General features: G+C 33.0%; 3 protein-coding genes across 3 annotated transcripts in view; all 3 read right to left on the reverse strand.

Moving 5' to 3' along the window:
* The window catches only part of LOC111702718 (uncharacterized), a 23,070-nt gene extending 15,868 nt beyond the window's left edge, over positions 1-7,202 (reverse strand). The window contains exons 1-2 of the mRNA XM_023474489.1: positions 7,095-7,202; positions 6,673-6,956 (exon numbers count right to left, since the gene is read on the reverse strand). Of these exons, the coding sequence (XP_023330257.1) occupies positions 6,673-6,722 (50 nt within the window). The 5' untranslated portion in view covers positions 6,723-6,956; positions 7,095-7,202. The remainder of the gene's footprint in view (positions 1-6,672; positions 6,957-7,094) is intronic.
* A 6,933-nt stretch (positions 7,203-14,135) lies between these two features.
* On the reverse strand, positions 14,136-20,120 carry LOC111702719 (serine/arginine repetitive matrix protein 1). The gene is made up of 10 exons (XM_023474490.1): positions 20,108-20,120; positions 19,578-19,932; positions 18,288-18,913; positions 18,154-18,201; positions 17,899-17,959; positions 17,627-17,763; positions 17,306-17,492; positions 16,179-16,426; positions 15,746-15,844; positions 14,136-14,798 (listed from the first exon to the last, which is right to left on the reverse strand). Exons 1-10 carry the CDS (start codon positions 20,118-20,120, stop codon positions 14,629-14,631), a joined length of 1,944 nt encoding a protein of 647 aa, XP_023330258.1. The 3' UTR covers positions 14,136-14,628.
* A 68-nt stretch (positions 20,121-20,188) lies between these two features.
* On the reverse strand, positions 20,189-27,970 carry LOC111702727 (tetratricopeptide repeat protein 14). The gene is made up of 15 exons (XM_023474500.1): positions 27,684-27,970; positions 26,497-26,549; positions 25,649-25,814; positions 24,868-24,971; positions 24,466-24,589; positions 24,060-24,191; positions 23,666-23,801; positions 23,321-23,503; positions 23,092-23,240; positions 22,795-23,026; positions 22,266-22,523; positions 21,574-21,659; positions 20,935-21,057; positions 20,717-20,775; positions 20,189-20,561 (listed from the first exon to the last, which is right to left on the reverse strand). The coding sequence occupies exons 1-15, from the start codon at positions 27,948-27,950 to the stop codon at positions 20,192-20,194; spliced, it is 2,442 nt and encodes an 813-aa protein (XP_023330268.1). The 5' UTR covers positions 27,951-27,970; the 3' UTR covers positions 20,189-20,191.
* Positions 27,971-27,973: the final 3 nt, after the last annotated feature.

The following is a 27,973-nucleotide window of genomic DNA, read 5'->3' on the forward strand; positions in this document are numbered from 1 at the left end:
GACCTACTGTATACTGCATTAAAGGGACTGTCAACAGTTTATGGACCTACTGTATACTGCATTAAAGGGACTGTCAACAGTTTATGGACCTACTGTATACTGCATTAAAGAGACTGTCAACGTAATTTTAAGTGAAACTTTGCAACAAAAATACCTTATTCACGGCGGTATGTATTTTATAGTTTATACCTTGATCTGACTTTAAGTTAACTTGTGAAGAAGTAAATACTGTCAATTTCTTTCTTTTTGTTGCATGAGTAGAGAATCCGCAGTAAAATACTTTATAATTTTCTATAACAATAGTTTTAAGGATTCCGAATATTACGTTAAAGGCCCCTTTAAACCAGCTGTGAAAAATACCACCAATATAACCCTTTGTATATATAATATATATTGAACCAAAGCATGCAATAAAAATTAGGTCACAGTGGTTCAACCAATCAATCAATCGGAAATATTTGCACAGTTCTGCCCAAATATGTGCAAATTTGAAATTCTGCAACTGTTGGTGCAAGGGAACAGTATAAAATGCATTCGAAATAAAAACTTGATAAAAAAAGTCAAAGTATGCCTAAGCCTATGAATTTTAATGGTATAGTTAAATTATAAAGGAAAGTTATTAGCTCAAGTGAAACTAAAAATAAAAAGTATTTTCAAGAAAAAGGCATAGAGAAAAACCATGAATTGTAAAATTCTACTATGTAAGTTAAAAATAATATCGGAGACTGAGTGTTACATAAAGGATGAGGCCGAGATTCTACTTTTTAAGATATGAAAATTAATTGGTATAAACTTTAACTTCTTTTTGTCTTTTAAATAGTATTTAAATGGTCAATTAGTGGAGAGAGGTTGAGAAATCAACACCTCCTCTCTGTAAGAGAAAGCATGCAAAATGTTTGATTATTATTAGGAGTAGGACCAAATCCTTTATAGAACTTGTAGGAGAGGAAAAGGTTCCCGTTTGATTAGAAGTGTGGATGTCAAGTCTACTAGAAACAACGAGAATGGGTATTATACCCTTAGTTTAATGTGGATGTCCAGAATACTATAGAAACAACGAAAATAGGACTTACTATTTACTATTGTGGATGTTAAAAGTCTACTAGAAACAAGAATTGGATTAGACCCTTTGATGAGTGCAAAATGTGGATGTCAAGTCCACCTGCAATATCGATAATGGGTTTACACCCTTTGATTAGTGTGGATGTCAAGTCTATTAGAAACATAAAGAATGGATTTACACCCTTTGATATGCTGAAGGTAGATTGAAGGTAGATTTCTTTGAAATAGCAGGTTTATGAAATTAGAGATTATGCATGATCTGAGTGAATACTTCTATAATCTCATTCCTATATTTAAACAAACAAAATAATTGAGTTTTTGTCAAAAATTTAGACTTTTTTTTATTTATATCTTTGCAACCCGATTTCGTAGACCTTTGATATTTCAAACAATAAATTCTGTTAGATGAAATAGTTCAAGTTTGAAATAGCAAAGGTTTATACAATCAGGTTGCAAAGATATAGGGATTGGAAAATTTGATTTTGTGACAAAATATCAATTCCTTTAAACTATAAATATATATATTGTATATTAATGTGTGTGAATAAATCTTTAATAATAATAATAATAGTTTGATAATTTGATAAATAATTTATGAAAAGTCAACTTTAAGTTTTCAGTAATCCTAAACTTTTTATTCTAATGTATTGTGTCATTAGTCCGTTTTTTATTCTACCTATACTATTGTGTAAGTATTCCTATTTTTTATTCTAATTGTATTGTGTAGGTATTTGTTAACATTCTTAAAACGGCTGTAAGCGTAATTTTAAGTTACTTTCCGTTAAAAAAGGGAGCATGGGAGATTCACAAGGATTTCATCAATTATGTGGATTTGTTTAGAAAGTTTTTACGTCTGTTAATTTCTCCATTTTATCCTGAAACAAGAATTGCCCAATTCACAAGTCTCTTTTGTGAAGAAACCACTAATAAAAAAACATAGATATCTATTTTATGCTTGACAACACAAAGCTGTCACTTAAAGTTATGTTCACAGTCCCTTTAAGTAGTTTATATTATTCGTAAAGAACGCGTGAACAGTCCTCTAAGAGAATCTTGCCTATAATGTTAACTATTTCAGTATTCTGAGTCCGAATTTAAAGAATTTGAGTCGCGTCCAAATCCACCCAAAACCCGGTCTCAATTGAGCGCCGGCTTAAATCTTGAAACATTGTATACAAATTTAATTGGAACCAACCATATTTCAGCCGCGCCTCAATTTTAAACCGCGCCTCTGAACTCTTAATTTTAGCTGATATCTTTTCTCCGAAAGAAACTCTCATGATTTGAAGGGACCCTCCATTAATAATTGAAGATTTTTAATTGTGGTTTCATTATAAAACTGAATTGGGCCGCAAAGAAGCAGCAAAGAAGTAATTTGACAGAATTTTCCAAAAAAACGACGATATTTTTCTCATTGCTATGATAAAGTTTAAAACCCAAGAGGCTACTGTTGTGAATCGTGAATGCAACTCTTTAATGCGAGGAAAATACGTCAGCAGTCTCTTTCTGAAAATAAACTTAAATCCTAAAAAAAACTATAAATTTTAAGAAAAAAAGACACTTAATATTTAATCAAATGAAATGAACTTTAAAAGTATTTGTCATTATGAATTGAACTAATGAATTATATTTAAAGAACCTTTTTTATAAAACCATAACAGTAAAATTTAGATTAAACTTAATTGTTTGACATTTTCAGTTCACGGTTTGATTTGATTCAATAAAATTTAGCTGCTAAATTAACTGGATTTCAATCATTCCATTTTTTCCGAGTCATCTTTTTACTCATTTTTATCAGTGTTCGTTCATCTCTATCTATTTGGTTAAAAACCCTGTTATTTGTGATGAAAAGGGTTGTAAAACAAACTTTTGTTTAACAATGAAAAAAAAATGTAGGATGACGTAAAAAATTACGTAAATCCGATACTTCTAGGGCAAATTCTTGTTTAATCTGAGCAGAAATCTTCTATATAATTGTTGCATGAATAAATAAAGACCCTTCACCCCCCTTCCCCCTCCTTTCTGCTAAACATAGGACCCGGATATTCCTTTATTTATTGAACCACAACACAATAATCCTTCGTCGCTGAAAGTGTAAAAACCAAGTTGAAAACCATAATGTGAAAATAGTAATTTTCTTAATATTTACACAATATAGACATATATTAACCGAAGATGAGTAGGGGAGAGAAGGGGGTATGGGCCAAGGGGGGCGTTTTTTTTACCAACAATGAATAACCTTTAAAATTGCTTTTTCAGCCATGTAATTTAATGTCAATTAGTATAAAGAATAATAGTTTATGTTTCGAATAAAAAATTACTTTTTTGCTAAATCAAAACATACGTTTTCAGGTTTTTTATTTTTAATTTCTGAAAAGGGACATTTTATCTTTAATAATTAACAAAACTGTCTGAGAAATTATAAATTAACGAACAAGACATGTTTTATTAATTAGGAACTATAATTGAACAACAAGTTCAGGAGGGAGATAACAAAGTAACTGTTCTGTTAATTTATATTATAATGTTGCAATAGAACTGGAACCAGGGACTTTTGTAATCTGCAAACAAGGCGTGACGAGGGGAGAGCTTTTTTATATTTTTATTTATTTTTATATAACTGCCCTTTTAATATCATTGTCAATGTCTATAATAAAAGAGAATTTTTAAATGTCAAAAATGGTTTAAAAAACGTTTTTTTTGGCGAACTCACCCCTATCTTAAAAATAATTCAAGCCAATTAATGAATTTAATTATTAATTGAATTTTAATTAAATCTTTAATCCTTAATCCATATTATTCAAATCTTTAAAAACTTTACTTTTAACTCTAAATCCCGTAAAGTACAGGGTTTACCAGAAAGAATAGAGACTTTTTTCTAATCCATATATCTTTGCAAACCAACTAAGAATTCATTTAGATAATATAAGTTTGAAATATCAAAGGTTTACACAATCAGGTTGCTAATATATAGGGATCAGAAAATTTAAGTTCCTTGTTGATCATCTTTTGGAAAAATACGTTTGAAAATAAACCAACACAGTTTAATGCACAACAATCTGTTTTTAAATTTTCAAAAATTCGTCTGGTTCATTTGAACATTAGTTCAAATGAACATTAGTTCAAACAATTGTTAGTCCTTTAACTATAATATAAAATTATATTTAAATAAATTTCAATAATAAATGCATTAGTCTTCTTGAATTTATGTAATTTTCAATCATTCAGTCAAACCGACAAAAGTCACATAAAAAATACATTGTCTAAAAGTTTTTTTTAAAGTTTCTTATTTTTGGCCAAAAAGTATTTTTTTAAGTTGTGAAATGATGGGTAATTACAGTGTTACATTACATGGCTTCCAGCTTTACTCTGCTTGTTTTCTAAAACATGAAGAATCAAAGTGTAAGTAATGTTGATACAAACCTTACAAGTGCTCTCCTGGCTTCTTCAAAATTATAATTATTATCAGAAAATTGATATTTTGCAACAGATAAACATTGCATAATAAAAATCATTATGCAATTAATTATGTTGGAGAAACCAAGATAAAACTTCTTTTCAGACTTATCTAACCTTTTTTCCAAAAGTGCAGGGGTTTTAAACATCTATTTCTTCTTCATACTTTGACTGAAAGAGAAGGGGGAATGTCCCCCCTCCTGTCTGTTTAGGGTTAATGGAAAAATAGATAAATAAATATAATACTGTTAGATACTGAGCTGTAAGCCGCAGTATACCCTGGGCTGCAAAAGAACACAATACAAAAACCTCTTATAATAAATTTTCTACCGACGCATACAATTTCAACACAGAAATTGAGATTTTTACAGAAACTCTAATTTTCTGATCCTTATGTCATAGCAACCTGATGGTGTAAACCTTTTATATTTCAAACTAAGATTATTTTATCTAACAGAATTCATAGTTTGAAATATCTAAGGTCTAAGATATCGGGTTGCAAATATATAAGGGTCTAAACCTCAGCCAAACTCAGTTCCGTTAATTGTCTGATTTGTCTACAGAAAGCCAAAGAGCGTGTTATATCTCTAAGATTTTACGCCAAAATGTGTACAAAATTCTTAAGGAACCCTGTATTTTCTCTAAAATTTTCTGTACTGTTTTGTTAAGACCGATTATATGAAAGTTCGAAAAAAACTGTGGGACACCCTGTAATTTCTCCGGGGCCAACTATAACAGTGACCTACTCTTGAAAAAAGTTTCAATAATGTCTAAGTCTGATGGAAGAATATAATTTACCAAATTGTGGTGAAACTATTAATGTGTTCATAAACACTCCCCCCCCCCCTCAGTTATCGGGAGCTGTTGAGAATCGGGCATGAATTGAAATTTTGTTTACAGTCCCTTTAAGCTGATTTGCTTTCTGTTTAGTGCATGTACACAACAACCGCTGAATGATTCAAATATTGATTAAAAATGATGAAAAAACTTTTTATTTTTGTTTAAAAAGAATTCCACCATAAAGCATTATATAATGATTCAACATTACGACCTGCTTTCCTATTTTTATTTCCTTGTTTTCAATCCTGATCGATATTCAATCATTGCATTGCATTGCATTGATATTTACCACCATCAATTTTTATTCTCCGATAAGTTCAATAACCCCGCTGCCATCCCCACCAGTACTTCATCCCTTCTCCATCTAAGAATTGAATAATTGCCACAAACTTTGGTATTCTAATCCCTTTTTCTTTGCAACCTAATGTCGTATACTTATTTAAAACTATAAATTGTTATAGATAGAATGAAATCATCCCCACCAGTACTTCATCCCTTCTCCATCTAATAACCCCGCTGCCATCCCCACCAGTACTTCATCCCTTCTCCATCTAAGAATTGAGTAATTGCCACAAACTTTGGTATTCTAATCCCTTTTTCTTTGCAACCTAATGTCGTATACCTATTTAAAACTATAAATTGTTATAGATAGAATGAACTATCAAAGGTGTAACTACCAGGTTGCATAGATATAGGGATTGGAAAATTTGAGTTTTTGGCAAAGAATCAATTCCTTAGTCCCGATCATTATTTCGTCTTCTCCTTTTCCCACTTTCCTCCTTCTATCCCCCCTTCCCCTTCTTATCCCCTTTCCGTATTTTCTTTCCTCTTTTCTTCCTCCTTCTCGATCCATTCTCTTCGCCCTTTTTCCCTTCTCTTCCACCTTCCCACCTTCTCTTCCCCTTTTTCTCCGCCATTTTTCTCCCTTCTCCTATTGAAACTCGAATGATGAGAATGATGATGATACTTAATAATCAGTGATAATGAAGGATGCATGAAATTGATTAAAAAATTCTTTTGAAATTTGATCTAATCATGACTCAATAACAAGGTTGCAAATTAATAAAATTAAAGAGATAGAGATATCATTCATGACCCCTCCAGGGCTCTCCCATGAACCCAGTTAAACGTTATTTAATACATTGTTAAGCGCTTTGCTGACTAGTGAATTGTTACTAAATCTAGATTTAAAATAAGAGTTATAAAGTTTTTATGAAAAATATTTTATTATTTTTTGAATTATTCAAAAATATTCAGTATCTACGCCATTCTATTTTGATTTACACTCGACATTTTGGATTTCAGCACTTTTACCTTTCTTTGAGACAGTTGAAATTTCCAAAACAGTCCCAATTCACGTTCATTTCGTTTAGCACTCAGTCACTCCAACATAACTTTCAGTTCCTCGTCACTCTCTAATCACTTGTCACTTAAATGTGTTTTCTAACTCTCGCGTCAGAGTTTGTCGAAATTGATTGTGTTGTCACTTAAACTAGTTTATAAAAAGTGTTATATTTATTTTGCTTGTTTTAATCAATAATTGTGTTGATAGGTTAACACTTGTCTAGCTATGTACACATCAGTACTCATATTAACATCTGAAATATAAAGAATCAAAAATACAAATACTTCATATATCATATATGTCCTCACGAAAATATAAACCATTAAAAATGTCAATAATGTTAAATGTAGAAACAACAACGTTGTAATGCAACTTTTTATGTAAATCCTACCTTTTTTTGAGTAGAAATAAAGAAATATTTTAGAAGATGATTAGTGTAAAAATACTGTTTTGACAGCTTCTTATTACCACCGGACCGTATTTTAATGTCCGGCGTTACGTCCGGAGACTGACTCACAACTAAAGGTATAATTCAGAAGCTCGGTCGGAGACGTAGATAGATAGATAGATAGATAGATAGATAGATTGGTTGATTAGCAGATAGATAGATAGAACGGAGAGAGCGTAAAGTACTGTGTGCAGTGTAAGTAATCTTTCTAAATTGTGTGAAAATTATCTATATAAAGATACGTGTCGGTTCTGTAGCTGCTGATGGTTCAAGCGGTGTATGCAATATATGCATGTATATTGTATGATTTAACGTTATTCACGCTGGCCTAAGTTGGTTAGATTATGTTTGAAGTATTGAATTGATTACTTAATGGTTTATATTATTTCCATCTCATTTTATACTCCGGGTCATTTCAAATACAAGGCCGTCTTTTAAGCAGCTAGAGCAAACTGTACAAAACACTTTCAGACTGTACAAAGCATAATATGAGACGGTACGCCAAATGAATGACTTTTGGTCAAAATTTGACTTATTAACCACGAGACTTCGGAGAAAAAAAACGGGAGCTGTTGAAATCTAGCCTAGACTCTACGCAGTCTAGAAATAAGAAATGTATATTTTTTTCTCAAATTTAAAATGTGTTCAACCGCTTTAAATCGTCATTTTCGCTGACAGTTATAACAACTTTTAAAATATTTTTGATTAGTTCAACCACTGAGACAATAGAGTTTTTTGCTATCAACTGCTGGGTTTAAGATTTTGAAGAACTTGTTGCTTTCAACCACTGGATTGCTTTTAACCACTTGAACAGTTTTTCATGAAAACTTTTCTTTCAACCACTGGCTTTAAAATGTTTTTGCAACTTTTTTTTCTTTCTTAACTGCTGGGTTTAAGTTTTTTTGTTCAGCAACTTTTTTTTGCTTTCAACCGCTGGGTTCGAAATTAATCACAATTTTCTAATCTATATACATCTTTGCGACCCAACCTTCTGATAGACCATAGATGTTTCAAACCATGATCATGTTAGACAAAATAATCTAAGTTTAAAATATAAAAAGGTTCATACCACCAGGTTGCAAATATATATATGGATTAGAAAATTTGAGTTTATGGCAAATATCATTTTTCGTTGGTTTCTCTTTATTATTTTGTTGTTTGCGGATAAGATGAAATATTGTTGAATTTAAACCAAACCCTTATAAAGTAAAGAAACCAAACACATTATAGATACAGATTAATTTTCAAAAACGGGTCGACTTTTAAGTGTCACAACGCCTAAGTCTTTAATTTTGCCTCACCAACTTACATTTAACTCTAGTATGCCGAGTCCATTAGCGCCTGATCCAATCAGGGTACAGTCATGTGTTTGTTGTCTTTTCTGAACCAATAGAAATAGTATGGCGGTAACATCTATCTTTCTATCTATCTCATTATCCAATTAGAGATAAATCCTTATATCGGCGCTAAACAGTGTAAATGGAAATATTTACTTCTACTGAAACTATAGTGTTAAGCCTTAGAAATGTTCACTATAGTTCCTCAATGCACTTCTTCTCAGCTTCAGTTAAAAAAACAGTAATTGGAAAAATTCTCAGCGATTTTTGCTCCTTTTGGACCACCGTGCAAACACATCTCGCCCTGGTTAGTACAGAGTCAATGAATGGCGAAACTTTTATTTCGGATAGGAATTAGCTTCGTCAACATGAACTTGATATCCACACTGTAAACTTTTAAATAGACGAATTTAAGTTTAAATCCGGTGATAGATATATATTATTTTAATAGATGTCTGCCAAAAGATAATTAATGAATGTAAAATGTGAAAATTCAGTGGAATTGAAACCGTCTGAGCGCTAAAGTCATAGATTTAAGATACAAAAGTTTTGTCCTCAAGCACAACATTTTATTAATTTAAATTAATATTAAACTGACATGGATTTTAGAGAAATTTTTTTTTACCAATCAGAGTGAAACTTAAAAAAATCGTAATTACTAAGAATTGAATAACATAAGTTGTGTGAATATTTCATAATTATATATCATAATTAATGGCAACGCCCGATTTAGAACAATATCCTTGATAACTTTATCTGATCAATAATATGGAAGATATTGTGCTTTTCTAGGCTTAAAAGTGTTTAACATTAACCTAATTGGTTCTCTGCAGTAAAAAAGCGCAAGTCACTTTTGTAGAGAAACCACAATTGAAAATAATCAGTTTTAAAATTATAAACATTGATATATAATATGTTCATATCTTCATCAGACAAAACCATTGTAAGTCAGGCATTAGTTTTATTATTTCTAATTATTATTGAATTTAAGATCAAAACTGGGACTAAAAACTATCTAAATAAATCCAAATATCTTTGCAACCAGATGGTGTAAACCTTTGATGTTCAAAACTATGCTTGATAAATCTACCAGAAGTAGTTTGAAATTTCAAAGTTTTACAACATAAGCTTGCAAAGGTTGAAGTTTGTTCAAGTTTTCAAACAAACATTTCTCAAATCAAATTTGAATTCTTGCAAATTAAGAGTTTTTTTATTTGAAATTGGCAATTTTTTTCTGGAATTAAGCATATCATTATTGTAATCAGGGTTACACAATGAACAGGGATAAATAGACTTTAAATTAGTTTATGATTTTTTTCAAAATAATTGTAATATGATGTTATATGATGAACGTCGTCATTCAAAATGAAGATTTTCAAATAAAACCCTTTCGATTTGACTGTTAATTAGAATCAGGTTTATAGTAATTTGTAACAACTAAAAATATGGTTTTAATTAAATATTGATTAATTTAAGTTTTTATTAACCCCTGGTGCCGGTGGTAAGGGTGTATCCGTGATAAAATACTTCCGTTCTATTTTCTATATATATATTATATATATGCACGGGTACTTACTGATTTTGCGAAAAACAGAGCATGGGGTTTTTGTAGAATCCTAGTCGCCCCCAACAAATTTGTTGTCTCTGTTTGATTGTTTGTTATTAATAGACCTAAAAACGGCTGAACCAATTGGACCCCAAAACCTTTATAGCGGTTTATATTAATCGATGATAATGAGTTACCCCTTGGAATATCTTTCAACATATTTTGAGACTAAATCGACGGTTTTCTGAGTCACAAAGTCACAATGTTGTGTAAGACTCAAAAGTCACAACTTAGACAAAACCATATACTTTTAAGACCAAATTGTGTCCGAGACTCTTTCTAAGACTTATTCCAATGCACCACTAGGACTAAGACTCATTCTAAGTCACTATTTAAAGACAAACTTATAAGACATAATTATGTCTCAGACACTTTCCAAGTCAAAAGTTTAAGACAAATTCTAACTCAAACCCATGTCTAAGTCATGGTAAGACATATTCCAAATCATAGTTCTAAGTCACAGTTACATCAAAGTCATACTTTTGAGACCAAATTATGTCTAAGTCACAATTCTAAGTCACAACTGTGAGTCTGTGATGACTAATTCCAAGTCACAATTCTAAGAAACACTTATGTCATAGACACATTGTAAGACTCAATTCTAACTCAAAACCATGTATGAGTCATGTTTTTTAGGCATCATCGTGTTTAAAATCCATTCTAAGTCTTCATAAGGTCTAAAACAGCGTTTCAGTCACATTTATGTCAAAATCACAGTTTTCTGGCTAAATTATATTCAAGGCCCATAAAAGTCACACTTCTAAGTCACAACAATTTCAAAGTCTTATTTTTTAGACCATTTTGTGACTAAGACACTTTCTAAGTCAAAATTCTAAGTTACAGCTTTGTCTAAGACACTTTCTGAGTCACAAAGACACCTTCTCAGTCCCAATCAGTCTAAGTCACATTTTTCTTGTTCAATTTTGTTACAGAGTAGGACTTTGATACCAATGTGACTTTAAATATTCAAAGACAGCATTCTACATTAAGACACAAACATATTTCAGTTCTTCTTTTCTAAAAATTCTAAAGTCACAACTCTAAGTCGCTATTCTAAGTCACAATGTTTGTTGCTTAGTCAAAAAGAATGTATAAGTATAGCATTCCATATCAATGTTTTTCTATTCATATTAAGATTTGAATTTCCCTCAATATTTTTTTTTAGTACAGCCTTAGAAAAGTCACTTAATGTCCATTAACTTCTAATTTGAGTCCATTAACTATTTTCCATTTTAACCAGATGTAAGGAAAATTGGCAATTTTGATATTCCAGAGTCATTTTGTCTAAAAAGGCGGGCATCTTCTTCCACTCTTGCCAAAACTTACCATTTCTTAGGTTTTTCTTAAAAGCATCAAAAATGATTTTTGATCAGAAAAATTAAGGATTTCTTTCATCTTGTTTTACAACCGAATGAGGAAAAATATTTGTTGTGTTAAATCAATCTGAAAAGCACAGTAAAATTCGCAATGCTTCCTATAGTTCTTTGCTCATTCAGTCATCATTTGATTGGAAAAAAAAATAATATTTATATTAATATCTTAACGCAAAAAATGTGTAACTGTTACATATTTGCGTGCGTCAGTACTTCCGGTAAAAGTTGTTCTTGTTTTAAACCATTTCCGGTCGAAAGTCAGTATGAGGGAGAGTGGTTAATCGAAGGCTACAATAAAAGGAGGTCAATTGTACAATCAAAGTTTTTGAAAACGTTATTTATTTATTGTTTTTTATATGCTCTGATATGGAGGGGTGTGTGGATAATGTGGATAATTATATTTTTTAAACTCTGTGATTCCCATAGTTCTCATAGATCCTGCATGTACAGTCCTGTGAAGTTTTTGAAATTGTAAAATATTTGTTGTTTATAATCTGTTATGGAGAGGGTGGGGATAATGTGCCCACACCTATATATGTCAAACTCTGAGGTTCCCATCGATATATCTCAAGCCCGCCCGGCGTCCATGTATTGGTATTGTCTCTGATTCGTTTTTAAGATACCCATTTTAAGAGTTTTCACGGAAATCACCAGTTTTTCGTCCTATTTTATATTCTCTCAAAAAAAAATTGCTTATGCGATCAAGTCCTAATTAGAGGTTTATGGTGTAAACTCAAAATTGCTGCCACCCTCCCCCCCCTTATACCCCACAATGGGGAGAAGGGAAGGGGGTTGATAACAGATCAAAAGCTATTTTAAACCCAAGCCAATGACACCTTCTGGAATCGCTCAGATTGTAGATCCATGTCACCGTGTTTATTTCCGATGATATTTTATGTAATCATGTAAAAATACGTATTTTTAATAATTTTTCGATTAAAAGACTGATTTTAAATAATAATTTTCAATTAATGATTGGTTTTTAGAAACACGTACGACTAGGGTTTCTTATAACAATTGATTTTTAGAATATAACACTGGGGTTTTCTTTCACGAAGAGAACATATTTTCCCTCTGAACTCTTACGGTGAAGAAAAGAACGTTTAAAGTGTTCAGCTGTGTGGTCATATTTTTTTAACCCTTCATACATATATTAAGTCTGAGACATGTCACTTAACAGAGATTTAAATGTAATGAGAAGTGGTCAAAAACTATTTCTTCTATCTTTTCTGTAAGTTGAAACAAAACTTGTCGATACTCGATTTAGCAATCAACTTTGGCTTCCAGTAATGAAATAAAATAAAAAAAGACCTTAAGACACAAGTCCAATGCACATGAAACACAGCAATTTTGAATTTAAAACAGACCCATTTAAATAATCAATAGATTTAATAAGTTACTGGTAAAACTTTTTGTTTTGTAACAATATGAAATACACTTAACCATTGTTTTTTTTAATTACGTTTTCCGATTCCCCAATTTTTTTGCAGGTTTTCATTGTTAATCGCATTTTAAAGTTTTCATCTAGGTATTCAATTTTGATGCAGAATCATACATGGTTTTCTTTCTGTGCAATGATTTTACTATCTGGCCTGGTTGAAATCCTAGAGGATGTCCTCTCCAGAGTCCGAATTTAATGAGTTTGAGTCGCGTCTCAAATCCGTCAAGAACCGGTTTCAATTGAGCGCCGGCTTAAATCTTGAAACATTGAATACAATTTTAAGTGGAACCAACACCCTATTTGAGAACTGCGTCTCAAATTTAAGCCGCGGATCAAATTCTTTAAATTCGCTCTCAAAACTATTGAGCTTAAGGAATAAACACTTCTATCTAGATTAATCGTTAAGAGGGAGGGGGGTGGGGGGCCAAAAGAGAAAAAGATAGTAGAATGTGACCGTTTAAATAGGTAAAAATTTCCATATGACAGATCATTTAAGACAGTACAGTCGTCACCAAGATGGTGCATGTTCTCACAGAAAAATCGAGCAGTATTATGCCAAATACTCCTTTGAAACTTTTCTAGAAACAATTACGCGTTGCAGTTCTAGAATGTATCCACAGCTACAAAAAAATAATAACTGACTTTATACTTAACAAATCAGCCATGTTGAAATTACGGAAGAATAAGAAAAACAAAAAGGAAAAAAAAGAAGAAAAAGCAAGAACAGAAGAAATGAAGAAAATAAGAAAAAAGGATAAAAGTTAGAAGAAATAAAAAGAAAAAGTACATAAACAATGAAAAACTAAGTTTTTGAACACTTGCAAATGTGGTTAATCATCAGTTAGCATTTGTTCATATTCAAGGGACGATTATACTTAAATTATACTTATGTTTATAGTAAAATTTCAAAATAAACGGGGAAACTTTGAAATCTTTTCAGATTTAAATGTTTATTCAATGTAGTGACAGTTATAAAACTACATAAAACATTAGTTTGATATATAATTAAATTAGGGTGCACCCTAACTCCCCTAACCTGTTACCAATAACATCTCTCTCTCTCTCCCTCTCTAGTAACTATTTTCTGGTAACACTCCTAATTGAAACCCCATTACCCAAATAACCTTTTAACATAATTTGCCATATTTGGTACGAAAAAATATGACAATTGAATGAAAAGTATTCTAGTTTGGGTTCAAAACATACTATAAATAAAGAAAATCTATGTAAAAAACACATTGAAAATTTATTAGAATGTATACAGATTACAGAAATATTCACAAAGATTGCTGAAAGGACAATAAAATGGGAAAAATTTTAATTGGAAAAGATCAAATTCTGAACCAAAGGCGCAGAAGTCTTTGGATGGGAAACATGGGTTGCGGCTATGACATACGAATATCTTTTCGAGAGAATGTATACAGATTACAGAAATATTCACTAAGATTGAAGAAAGGAAAATAAAATGGGAAAATTTTCAATTGGAAAACTTCCCAAGGGAAACTTGCTACGGAAAACTCCCCAGGAGAAACTTTCCAAAGAAAAATCCTAAATCCTTCCGAAACATGATAAATCAACAGTTTTGAATAGGTAAGGCTAGATAAGATCACATTCTGAACCAAAAGCGCCGAAGTCTTTGGATGGGAAAGGGACCTAACTCTGAAACATGGGTTGCCGCTAGGACATACGAATATCTTTTCCAAATATTTATTTCAAATTTTTATTTCTCCTTTCTTGAAGAGGAGGAAGAGGAGCTCCCCTTTTCCGCCTTCTTCTTCTCCAGGAACTGTTTGATGTTGACCGGCTCAGCAGCTGATACTGGTTTCTTGGTTTTAGACCCCACATCGTCAAGCACTGTATCCATTACATTCTCAAGACCAGAGAATTCTTCTAAAAGTTTAAATAAATTTCATTTACGTTAATTAGTGATTAAACTCAAAGAAGAAATAAGTTGAAATTGTAACTATCTACAGTGGTCAGTGTGTGTTTACACGAATACAGTAATGACCACGTTCTATTGGTTTTTTAACAAACTTTTATTCACTAGATATTCATATTCATCATATTCAGACAATCAAGAATATTTTTACTTTTAATTAACTTATTTTTTTTGCTTACATAGTTGTGTCTCCGCTATATGAAAACTTTATAGAAATTAAAACTAGATATAACGTCGTATTTATTGTATTGATATATACAAAAGCTGGGGTAGTCATCTATTAGATGGTACATTTTAGATTAGCTAGTAGATGTTTGTCTTTCTATGAGACTATTGAAGCAAGTTCTAGCTTTGCATTAGATTTCTTTCTAATTTATGCAAAAATGACCTTAACACAGTTCTTGGCAGAAATTTTATTTTCCATTGCAAATGATTACTCTGTAACTCTTTCTGACCTTAGTAAAATGTTAGTTAAGAAACAAATTAAATATTTTGATGTCCCATTGGTCCATGCGTGGAAAGTTCCGGTTTTACAAGAACTTTTAAATACAAGAACGAATAATTTATATGTTGAAGGATTCAATGGTTACGTAATAAATGAAATGCTAAATATGTTATGTAATGAGTAATGATCAATGTCGTCTATTTGTGCATAATTTTGCATTTTTTTTTCTGTTGTAAACCTTTATATTCAAAAATTAATTTATACAAATTGAAACTACACCATTATTTATGTATTTTTATCTTTGTGTGTGAATAAATCTTTATAATATTATAATAATAATATTTTCAACTCATGAATCGCATCCACCATCTTAAGATAAAATCCAGTTAAACTAACTTTAGAAAGCGGACAAAGTGACAATCACCTTTTTATAAGGATTTAGTTTCATGTTACCTCTGTTCCCTTCTCCTCTGGTCAAAGCCATTAATTCCGCCTTTTCCCTTTCAATAGCTTCCCGCTCCTTCTTTAACCGTTGAGTCTCCTCCCTCATATCTAGACAGAAATATAATCAATATCATTTTGTTATATATTTTAACTTCCAATAATGAAGCGCAGATTTTTAGGAAAATTTGAAAGGTTGCTTAATTCTCGTTTATCCTCACTCCTCAGCCCTTATAATCTTAAAGATTTGCCAATTCAAAGCTTCAGATGCAAACAGAGTAGGACACAAAATCATCAATATCAATATCATGAGCATGAGCATGAGCATTAGCATTAGCATTGAGCATTGAGCATCGTCAACAGTAAACAGTCAAAGCCAACAGTTATCTATATCAAAATCAGAATTTACATAAAACTAAAAAACCTAAATTAGATTTCTTCAAACCTGTGATCTGGGAATCATAATCATATCGAGTTGTTCCTTTAGAATCTATCTTGCCTTCGGTCCGTCTTCCATCATCATCATACCGTTTATCTCCAGATCTCCGGTCTCCATTCTTTCTATCATATGATCGAGACTGGCTTCTTCGGCCACGTGACCTGCTTCGTCGGCCATGAGATCTACTTCGGCTTCTTCGACGATCTGAAGAATGGTGATCTTTACGATTACTTCGTGGTGGTGAAGCAAGGGACCTAAATAGCGTAGAATTATTAGAATTTTTTTTTAAAGATAAAGACATGAGACATGGCAATTTAACTACAACTTTTTAAATCTGGATTAGATATTTAACCATTACCTAATTTACGAAAATATACAACAACAAAACTGGTTTATTCCACAAGTGTTTAACTAAGAATATGTGAATATATTTTTTAATTAAACAGTTACATTACGTTTACTTAAAAGAAGAACAAATATGAGTTCAGTAATATCTTTGGTCCAAACATGTATATTCAGATAATTAAATACTTGATAAATAATTAAATTTGAGCTATTTTTAAACATTTGGGGAGATGTATTGTATACTAATGAAAAAAGAACTAAATCGGAACAAAGCTCTTGAGATGGTAATAACTACGTTTTAAATAAAAAGCTTGCAATTCAAGCAGGGATTTAAAACTCAAGTGTTTCACTTTAGGAACCAACAAGCTTAAATCTTTATTTTTTTTTTGATGATATTTAGCTCCATTTTCTCCAATTCCAATTTCGTCTGATGATTCTGGCAAAAAACAGGCTTTATGAGTCGCAGATCGCAAAATTAGTCAAAATATAGCTAAGAAAATAAAATAAAATAATACATTTATGATTTATGTATTATAATGAGAATAACCTAACCTGACTGGACGCTACAATGGGTACTGAGAAAGTATATGAAAATAAGTGCAAGGAATTTGAATGCCCGTTCATGATTAGTCAAATCATTATTCGGTTCAAACAACAAGTGATCGAGTTCAGGAAAGCAAGGCAATAATTAAAATCAGACAAAAAACTGGAAGAAAAAACAGACCACAGAGTTATGAATTTTTGGCTTATTTTTTATATCCAGGAGCCTAAATTACAATAAAACCAACCTGACTACTCTCTCCTCTTGTACTGGTGGTTTGGGTCGGATAACTTGTATATCGGAGAACTCCTTCTTCTCATTCTCCAGATCCATCCTACTCTTCTTACTCGCAACCTTCTGGGCTTTGGTCTTAGGAGGAGTTCTGGGGGGAGTCTTCTCCTTAACTTGAATCTTAGGAACTCTTATATACATTCCTAAACAACAATCAAATCATGTGACGCCGAAATGACTCCTCCAGTCTCCTTGCAAATATGGCAATGCCCCATTCTCAACAAAAAATCCATATTTTTACGAAAGTAGCCCTATGATAAATGTAACTGATATTTACCTATTTTCGGATCGTAGGTAACATCATAATCTACCGCAGGCGGTGGAGCCTCTGAGCTCATACTTATCTTCTTATGTGGATCAAACTTCGGGGGGTCAACTGATGACTTGGCATACTTCTTCCTACTTTCTTCCATTCTAAATAATTAATCACTTTCTTTAAATTTTAATAAAAAAATTTATTTCAGATTAAAAATTTCATATTTTGATTCATTATTTACAGTTGAAGTTTGGAGAAAACACTTACAAGACGGTAGTTATAAATCAACCTACTTTGAAACTGCTTTGTTAATAGATTCTCTAAGACTATCTTCTCCAGTGGGAATCCATAAACCTAAAATCATAAAAAAATGTTTACAAAGAATATTTAGTCCATGTGTCCGATAAATAAACAATTTATCTATACTTCCTAGTTCAGGTTTTATCATTTTTAACTGATTATCAAGTACATTTTCAATTCCATAATCCATATCTCTGAACTGCGTGATGTTGAAAAGAAAATAAAAAAAATAATCTTCTGTTATATACCTCCTGACTTGGGTGGTTTTGGTAGTTCCAGACGTCCAAACACACTACCTAAAACCAAAATAATAAACACAACTGGAAAATTAACATCGTCTGTTCTAAAAACATAACGGTTTTCATATTTCAAATAATATTACCTTTACTTGGGATCGGTTTAGGTTCTTCATCAAAAACATTCTTACTCGAAACGTTTTTCCTGAGGTTAGTTGGGGATTTTGTTTTCTTTGGAAGTGGAGACGGAGAACTTTTACGTTTTGGCGACGGAGAATAATCGCGTCTACGGGAGGAGGATTCCTTCTTGCGAGAGGAGTCTCGACGAACTGGAGATACGTCCTTCCTTCTTGGAGAACCATCACGCCGCCTGGGAGAATTGTCTCTTCGTCTTGGAGAATCGTCTCTTCGTCTTGGAGAATCGTCTCTTCGTCTTGGAGAATCGTCATGTCTTTTTGAAGAATAGTCTTGCTTTCTAGGAGAACTGTCACGCCTCCTATCATGACCCCTTCTAGCAGAATCACTTCGTTGGGATGAATTCTTGACTTCATCCCATTTAGGTGGTGAATTCTGCTTCCTTGAGGATTTATCTTCCGTCTTCAAGTCTTCCAGTTTATCTTCCTTCGTCTTTTTCTTACTTTTCTTCTTCTTCTGATCCTCATCACTGCTGAGAACCTCGATGGTATCGGAGCCTGCAGCGCCGTTCTTTGATTTTCCTTTAAGCTTCTCCTTCTTACTTTTCTTAGGTTTCTCAGGTTCTGAATTGGGAGATCTGAAACAAAAAGAAATCTATGTTTTTTAGCAGAGCAAAGATTTTTTTTTATCCGGAACCAGTAAATAAACAATTCTATAAATTTTATTAATTTATTTAACCAACCAATAAATTTCAAATTCGTTTTACTTTTAGCTTGCTGATTTTTCGTAGAAACAAGATTTACAATTCCGACTACAGAAATGAGGAAGGGTTTTAATAATTTCTCACAAGTTGTCTCTTTCAGTATTACTCTGAACCCAGACCCAGGGAGCTATGCATGTTTTATACTTTAAAACTTAAAGGATAAGCGAAATTTCAAAAGATCCTCTGTGTAAAGATGGCAATGTCTGATTCACAACAGTGCCCTAAAAAGCTTTATCTTATTAAGTATGAATATTAACTTTTATAATTCTGAAAAATTTATGATTTTCAATTGTTGTGGTTTCTCTACAAAGGTTAATTGCGCATTTCGCTTGCAGGAAAACATAAAAAATTATCAGAATTTAACACTTTGAAATAATAAAAACATCTTCTACATTATTGATCAGATAAAGGTTTGTGAATAGAACACTGTCATCTATGCATAGTGTCTCATGAAATTAAGCTTACACTTCGCCTCTTTCAACCAGAACAATTCCGAAAAAAATAGAATTTTATACAACCTTGTTTTTTTTTTTCTCACCTTGATTCACTTTTAACCTTATTCTTCTTTTTTTTCTTCTTCTCCTCCCCGGCCTTGGATTCTCCTCGTAAATGCAGTTTTAATTTCTTTTTCAGTTCTTCATCCTTCAGAATATCCAAGAGAGGACTTAACGACTTCTTGTACTTCTCACTGAAAAATAACAAGTAAAAATCAAAATTCGAAATAAAAAAAGTTAAAGATTTGCTTTCAGCTTCATTGTACCAGTCCGGAGTCCCAGGGGTGTAAATTTTCAGAATTATCCCCGCCCTTGTGGGGTTAGGGGGCCATTTAAAAAATGGGGAAAAGATCAATTTTCCCCATTTCAGCAGAAAAAACCCTAAAACAAAGTCCTCAACTTTGTTATTTTAACCCTATCTCTGCTGGGGTACTTGAAAACCAGGATACGCTGGGGGGGGGGATATGAATACAGATTACCAGATTTTTAAACTAAGCTTGTGATTAAATGAAAAACTGGGCTTCAACATGCAAGTATTCCTTTAAGATACTATTAACGTAAAAATTATTATTACCAACTAAAATCATTAAATGTTTCCTCAAACAAGAACAAATAATTTTTCCTTTCGTGATTAAACGGCAGAGGAAAAACTAACTTTTTAAACAGTATTTATTTTACGAATTATATGAGCTGCTCGCCAAAATCCGTTCCTATTGTTTCTATCTCGACTAGAACTGTAGGGATCCCTAGTTCTTCCATCCCTACTCCTACTCCTTCCTCCGCTCCTACTTCTTCCCCTTCCTCGACTTTCTCCCCGGCTCTCCGCTCTCACGTGACTGTCTACCCTCACACGAATGTCACCCCGGCTGTCCGCTCTTGCGCGACTGTCTCCCCGACCCAGACTGTCTCTTCTCATCCGATTATCACTTCTTGCGCGTTCCCTGCTATCACTTCTTCCTCTACTACGATCATCTGCTCCTCGACTTCTATGATCATGTCTGTCCCTTGGATCACGATGTCTATCCATTCTGAAAAGATCAGGGAAAAAATGAGGAACATTTCAGAAATAATGTCCCTGAAAAATAGGACCCCAAATAACAAGCTTTAATTAAAAAAAAATCATCATTTCAGAAAAAAATTATAAAAGATGATTTTCTGTGGGTGGTTATTTAAGATGGCGTACCTTGATCCGTAATCATGTCTCGGTGGAACATTATTAGTCTGCTCTAGAAACCATTTAACCTAAATATTCAAATTATTGGAAGGGACAGACAGCGTAAATTCAATTCACACGGATACCCTTTAAATCTTCATTCGGGTATAAAAATGGAGCATATATTCGTGTGTAATAGAGGGTAACTTTGAATTATATCAACAGTATTGAATAATCACTAAAATCACCTTATCATCGTAGTCTGCATCCGCCTGTGTTCTGTGAGGAGGATACCCATGAGGATGAACAGGGGGAGGATATCCAGGATATCCTGGAGGTACTCCGTATACAGGAGGAGGCTGAGACATAACCTTTGGCAATCAATCAATCAATTAATCAATCATATCAATCATATCAATCAATCAAATAAATCAATCAGATTAAAATTCAAATCTGTCAAATGAGAAATGCAAGGATTTGCTACCAGCACCCAAGTTTTAGTACGAAATTCAATCAAACGCCAAATAAATAAAATAAAATGAATACCTAAGAACAGCTAGTAAAATGGAATAGACAAATCAAATCATTCTTTGCAGGGACTGCTTGAGACATCCTTTCTTTGATCAGGAGTTTCAATTCCCTCTTATATTCCGGTTTTTTGGCCCGATAAAGTATTCGAACAACAATTCTTTTTTTATCAAAAGAATTCAAATGTTGAAAAAGCAAACTATAAATCAAAACAATAACATAATTAACAATTCAACAATTCTTTAAGAAACTTTGTTATCTTTTGTTTTAACATTTAACAAATTAGTAAAATGTGAAAAACAAAAACATGTCTAGATATTGTTGAATGAAATGGAGTCCTGATCTGGAATATTTCTTACCAAGGATTGTATTGGCATGACAGCGTTTAAAGTTGGTATAGATATACCACTGCTACCGTCTAATCCTGGGCTTCTTCTATCTAGGCCTGAACAATTTGTACTTTATTCCTTTAGAAATTATTTATTTATAATATTTAAAAACACGTACAAAATCATGTGTTTCAGGAGAAAATATTTTAAAACCTTCCAAAATAGAGGTTGTGGGAATATTTCCCTCCAATTCAAGAAGGGAAAGTTACATATTTAATGTTTACATTACATTCAACATAACTGGAGGTGGATTGTCAGTATTTTTCCAAAAAATTATAGATTTATTTTTAATGTTGAAAAAATAAAATAGGCTACAAGTGTTGTGAAAAAGAAAGGTACTACACAAGACTGGCATATATTTGTTCGTTGTACCACTATTATCAAAAAACTTTTAAGTTCAAAAGAATGCTGTAGTTCTATATCTTGTTTTTTTTCTTCATCATTACCTTTCCATTATGAACTTGAAAATATTGGTTTAGTATAAATACATGTTTTCGCATTACTAGTCATGGACTACTAATTGTTATCAAACATTTTTATCTTTACCATTCATCAAACAGATTTTTTTCTCTAGTTTTACTATATAAATGATGTGCTTAAGTCAATGAAAGATATCCTAATAAGAAAATAAACTTATTTGTTGGAAAAATTAGAACACATACCTGAAACTGGCATCCTGTCTAAGTCCGGACCAGGATTAGAGTAGAGATCGTCCTTTATCAACCCTCCAAACTCCGCGGGACGGTTCATTCCTTCCTCCGGGTTCAGCTTGGAAGCGAAGGGAGAGATAGCTCTGATGTTCTGGGGACCTGAACGCCGGCTCAGTGGAGACAAAGAACTGGAACGAGACCGCCTTTCCTTCCTTCTCTTCTTAGACTTCTGTCTCTCATCCTCGGAATCCTCAAAACTACTCGCAGACTCTGAAACATAAGTGTTGAAGAATGGTACCTCGCATACATTTCCATCAAATTTTAGATAAACAGGGGTAGGACCTTTTGCGTAAAATGGCGCGAGTTGAAAGTGTTTAATTGGAAAACAAGCTGACTTATAATTTGCAATTTCTTTATGACCTTAATCTATCTAGAATTAATTAACTTAATCCACAACAGATACAGATTATTGCGTTCTGAAGGGATTAACATTTAAAAAGTTCCAACTGCAGGAGTCGAACCAAGACCATCAAATATTCACCTTTCCGTCTCTTTTCCTTCCTTGAACTACCCCTCTCCTCCTCCAGCATAAACTTGAGCTTATCCTTACTAATTAGCGCCTTGTCGGAGTCCAACCCAGGTATATTAGACACTCCGGCCTCCACTGGCACATCTAGAGGACGTCCTTTCAGGTAGTATATAGAGTCCTTGGCATCTTTATGTAGAGGATCCAGTCTTACAATCCTTTCGTATGTCTCTAAAGCCAGGATGAACTAAAAAACAGCAAATAAATATTCAAAAGTTATAAATAATATATTTAATTACAAAAAACACTTGCATTTTTATCATCCTCATGATTGCGACCAACAGCTATCAAAGTTTCGCACAAATACTTCTTGGCGTTCTGATGAGAACTGTTTATCTTGAGCGCAGCTTCAAAATCTTCAATAGCTCGCTCCAATCCGTTATTGTTAGCGTACAGCGCACCTAAAATATAGCAAGTTCAAAGAGAACAATATTTAGATGTAAATCAATGTAAATCAATGAAAAAATGGGAAAATAAAAACCTCGCGCTACTAGTCCTTCCACGTTCTGTGGATCTATGTTAAGAGCTTGGTTGAGGCACTGGAAAGCTTCAATCTTGTTGTTCTCCTTAAAGTGCTTGATCCCAAGATGGACGTGCTTGAAGGCCCACTTGCTGTTCTGGGCTTTCCGCATTGCTGTTGCGTAATGTTTTGCTGGGTAATTTCCTAAATAATATGAATTAATGTATACATATTTAAAACTTACAAATATATAAACGTCTAATTAAACAAATTATAAATATATTGACGCTTTAGAAAAGAGAGGACCTTTTCCGATTTTGTAGCACAATCAAATAATTAACAGAAATTAAAATTATCCAATATTACCATCCAGGTCTGGCATGAGACTGGTTGTGGTTGGCTCTAGACCAAGCTCGGAGCAGAGATGCATCACATTACTAGGATTGATGAAACCGACTCCTTTCTCAACAAACTCTTCATACAGGTATCCTCCTTCCAGGGCCTTCATAATATAACCAAATATTTAACGTCTACTACAGTACATTTATATAATAATAATATACGATTTAAGATCTTGTATTCTTGTCCCAGCCAAGGGGGAGAGAGAGAAGGCTAAAAAAAAAGATTTCCAGCTTCAAACAAGGTTTTCAGAGCCTAAAAGTAATTGCGTCAATAAAAAAACATCAATATATAAGTGAAACTAAATATTTCAAATTCTGACCAAATTGGGAAGATTACAAATAATAATGTTGAAACCGACCTGTCTCGAACTACGGAGGATCGATGGGAGGTCAGAATCTGCGACGAGTCCAAGTTTGACAATGTTCTGGAGGTCAGGGGGTAGAGACTCGGTAAGCATACCGGCTAGAAAACTATCTGCACTCGATTTTATCTAAAAGGAGATCAATGATTTAAATATAAAGAAATATCATAAATGCACGAGTTTTTACTACAGTGAGAACCCGAAAAAACTTATGGAATAGAAAGACGACATTTAAGCAATGACTTATGCCATGTTGATATGAGCAAAAATACTTTTATCACTAGCATGAATATCAACCAATTGAGTAAGTAACAAGTATCTACTCAGCACAATTCATTTGGTAGTTTTTCTAATCTACAGTCTTACAGTATAAATATTAAACGTTTGTTTACGATATTAAAACCTCAAGTATTGCGACTCTAACAACATCTCCTGTCTCGTATGTTCGACCAGGATCCCTAGGATCATTGGCTGGAACCATCTCAGCAGAAGGACAGAAACCTCGCACACGGATATCTTCAATATACCTGAACACATTCTTCTTGTATGCTGAATTATAAAATAATACTATTAAAGGTTTTACTGGGAAAATGAACACTGAACAACCATAAACTTAAAGCCATATGAACATTCTTAAATCAAGGTTATATTATTTTCTTAAAATAAATCAATTTCGAGTAAAAAATATCAGGAACGGGTAAAGCTTTGCAGATTATCTCCGACTCCGAATATATATTCCAACCTTAACACACACCCTAACTTGAAGATAACAAAAAATATTAGATCTTGACTAATCCACCCCTACCTTGATTTCCCAGTGAGAGGGTCCAAACATATTACATTCAGAACGAGCCCTGTACTTTTCTTCTGTTGTATTCTGCAGAACAAAGTGTCTCCGGTTTGCAAAATCTAAAACAAATTATCAAATCATCAAATCATCAAATCATCAAATCATCAAATCTTCAAATCATCAAATCATCAAATCATAAAATCATCAAATCAAATCATATTTTGAAGGGATGGCTTGACGCATTATTATTTCGGATCAGAGAGTTTCAATTCTTACCCGATTTACGTTTTTTATCAGCACGATCTCTGCTTTACAATTAGATTTACGTTTCCGCATATTTTGAAGTGCATTTAGCACGTTAAGAATAGATATTTTGGGTTAAATTAGTTAAGATCTATTATAAAAGATCTCAGCCACATGAAAGAATTTGAGACATGCTACCATTTTGAAATACCCGTCACTTGCTAATTGCCGAACGTTTATTTATAAAATGCAAATGTTAGGTACTCCCTAGATAAAAAATTGTTAAATCATTCAAATCTTTTGAAATGACCTACTAAATGTGAATTTGATCTTCTCTTTAAAAACGCGTTTCGCTGATTTCCTTAAACTCTTAACAACTGAAAGGGAATCAAGAATGTTTATTGACCTTCAACACCATCTAATATGTGTTGTATTAATGTAGGTTTTCTGAGTACAGAACATTTTCAACATTAAAAAAAAAATTTTTCGTTACAGTTGTCTTTAAAGTCTCATCCTTTGTACAACTCCGAGAGAACAATTAAAAAATGCTTACATCAAAAAATCGCTTAGAACGGTCGTCCTGGCCGATATTTGCAAATATCTCGAGAGGAGGCAGGAGCGCGGCATGATCATCTGTGTGCGCGTTGTCAAGTGTGCGACGGTTGGTGCGTAGTCCTTTTCCAGGTTGGAAAATAACATCACTTTTCTGGGCGATAAACCTTAATAGAAAAATAGTGAATAATCAGAAAAATCCAATCTAATAAAATGAAATCTTAAAAAAATCCTGAGAAGGAAATGTATAACTAGGAAAAGGGAAAACATTGGGATGGATTCTAAAGCCAAGGAAAAAGAGTCATAACGAGTTTTTATTTGTCTTATTTTCCCAGACAAACCAAGTTTTACTTTAAGATGTTGTAAACGCTCTAACCATTGGGGAAACAAACTTCTGAAAAAAATTCCCTTGAGAAACAATTTGCAGATTCTAAAATAAAGGTTAGGTGGAAGGGAAAAAGAAAAAAGATCTGTCCAAACCCCCCTGTGTCCTTACTAAAAACTCAGTGGTTCTTAATGAAAACTCTTTGGTTCTTACTAAAAACCCTATGGTTCTCTCTGATAACCATAGGGTCCTCACTGAAAACCATGTGGTCCTCACTGAAACCCCAGGGGTTCTCACTGAAAACCCTGTGGGTCCTCAAATTGAAAACCCTGTAGTCCTCACTGAAAACCCAGTGACTGGTCCTTCCTGAAAACCCCATGATTTTTAATAAAACTCCATGGTTCTTACTGAAAACCCCATGGTTCTTACTGAAAACCCACTGGTTCATACTGAAAACCCCATGGTTCTTAATGAAAACCATGTGGTCCTCAATATCTACCCAATGAGCACATTAGATATAAAACCTGTGGAGAAGCAATCGTTTCCCTCGATCCTCAAGTTTCAACTCCTTAGATCTCTGAAATCAGACAAGATAAAAAACTATCTAGGTAGAACAAAATACATGACATTTTCTATATTTAATAATTTTACATTGCACAAACTTTGTGACTATAAATTACAACAATGGCGATCTTTAACTTAAAATTAAATTGAGGTGGAAACTTAAAATCGAGATCAATGCTTGATCTTGATCTTTTGTAGATCTCCCCTCACCACTCTCCCCACACTCACCACACTCACCACACTCACCACACTCACCACACTCTAACACACTCTAACACACTCTACACACTCTACACTCTACTCTCTACTCTCTACACACTCTACACACTCTACCCTCAACCCTCTCTACACTCTCTACACACTCTACACACTCTACACACTCTACACACTCTACACACACTACACTCTACAGATTAATCTAATATTTATTATCCGGTGAAGTGGGAAATTTGAACAGCCATTAGGAGAGTAAAGGAATTAAGAAACAGAGTAAGTAGGAATTTCTGTAAAAAAGACCAAAATTAAAAAGTGCCGCGCTGGATATCAATACGATGGAATTATGGGTATCCAACATAAAAGTTCCCAGCTCTTGTCCTAAATTAAAATCATAGGAGAAAAAAAGTATTCGCTCTTAAAATACAAAACTGTCTATCTATATATCAATAGAGATTATAAAAAATGTATGCATAGGAAAATAATTAGCAAAAAAAAATCAATTTGGAAAATTTTTCTTCAATGAAAGAAATATTTTAAAATATTTGTTTTTAGCAGAAACTGAAATCATCAACATAATAATGGATGTAAACCTAGCCTAAATTTTCAGTCATTCTTCATACAAAGATAGCAATGCCCGATTCACAACGATAGCTTAAAAACCTTTTCTAAATAATGTAAATTTGTGGAAGATACTGACGATTTGTTACGTTTTAACTGTTTAATTCTGGAATGTCCTGAATATTTTCTTGCAGTAGAAATGCGCAATACACTTTTGTAGACACCACAATTAAATATAATCAGTTCTTTAAGATTTAAACATATCTATTTCATACTTGATCAGGCAACGCTTTTAAGGATATTTCTGTGAATCGAGCATTGCCATCTTTGCATACAATTTTGAAGTTACGCTTACAGTCCCTTTAAGACAAACCTGGTGATATAGTTGATAATCAACATTCTTTAAATCTAGGGTTCTTGAAACTTCCTTCATGAAGCTGCCGAGCTGCTGACCGTGGAAGTTTATGGAACGAAGCATCAACTCATGGCTAGGTTTCGCTTCCTCTCTCAACCTCACGGACTGTACATTAGAGTAGAGTGAGTCTATTTGTCTTCCCCTGTACTCAGCTTCAGACCTAAACCGGTCCCCTTCACCTCCTCCTCTCTCACCGGTAAACATTGTTTTCTGCAAATTTCCCATCTTAAAATTCTCAAGTTCATCTC

Source organism: Eurytemora carolleeae, unplaced genomic scaffold (genome assembly GCF_000591075.1).
Source record: "Eurytemora carolleeae unplaced genomic scaffold, Eaff_2.0 scaffold462, whole genome shotgun sequence".
Taxonomy (NCBI): domain Eukaryota; kingdom Metazoa; phylum Arthropoda; class Copepoda; order Calanoida; family Temoridae; genus Eurytemora; species Eurytemora carolleeae.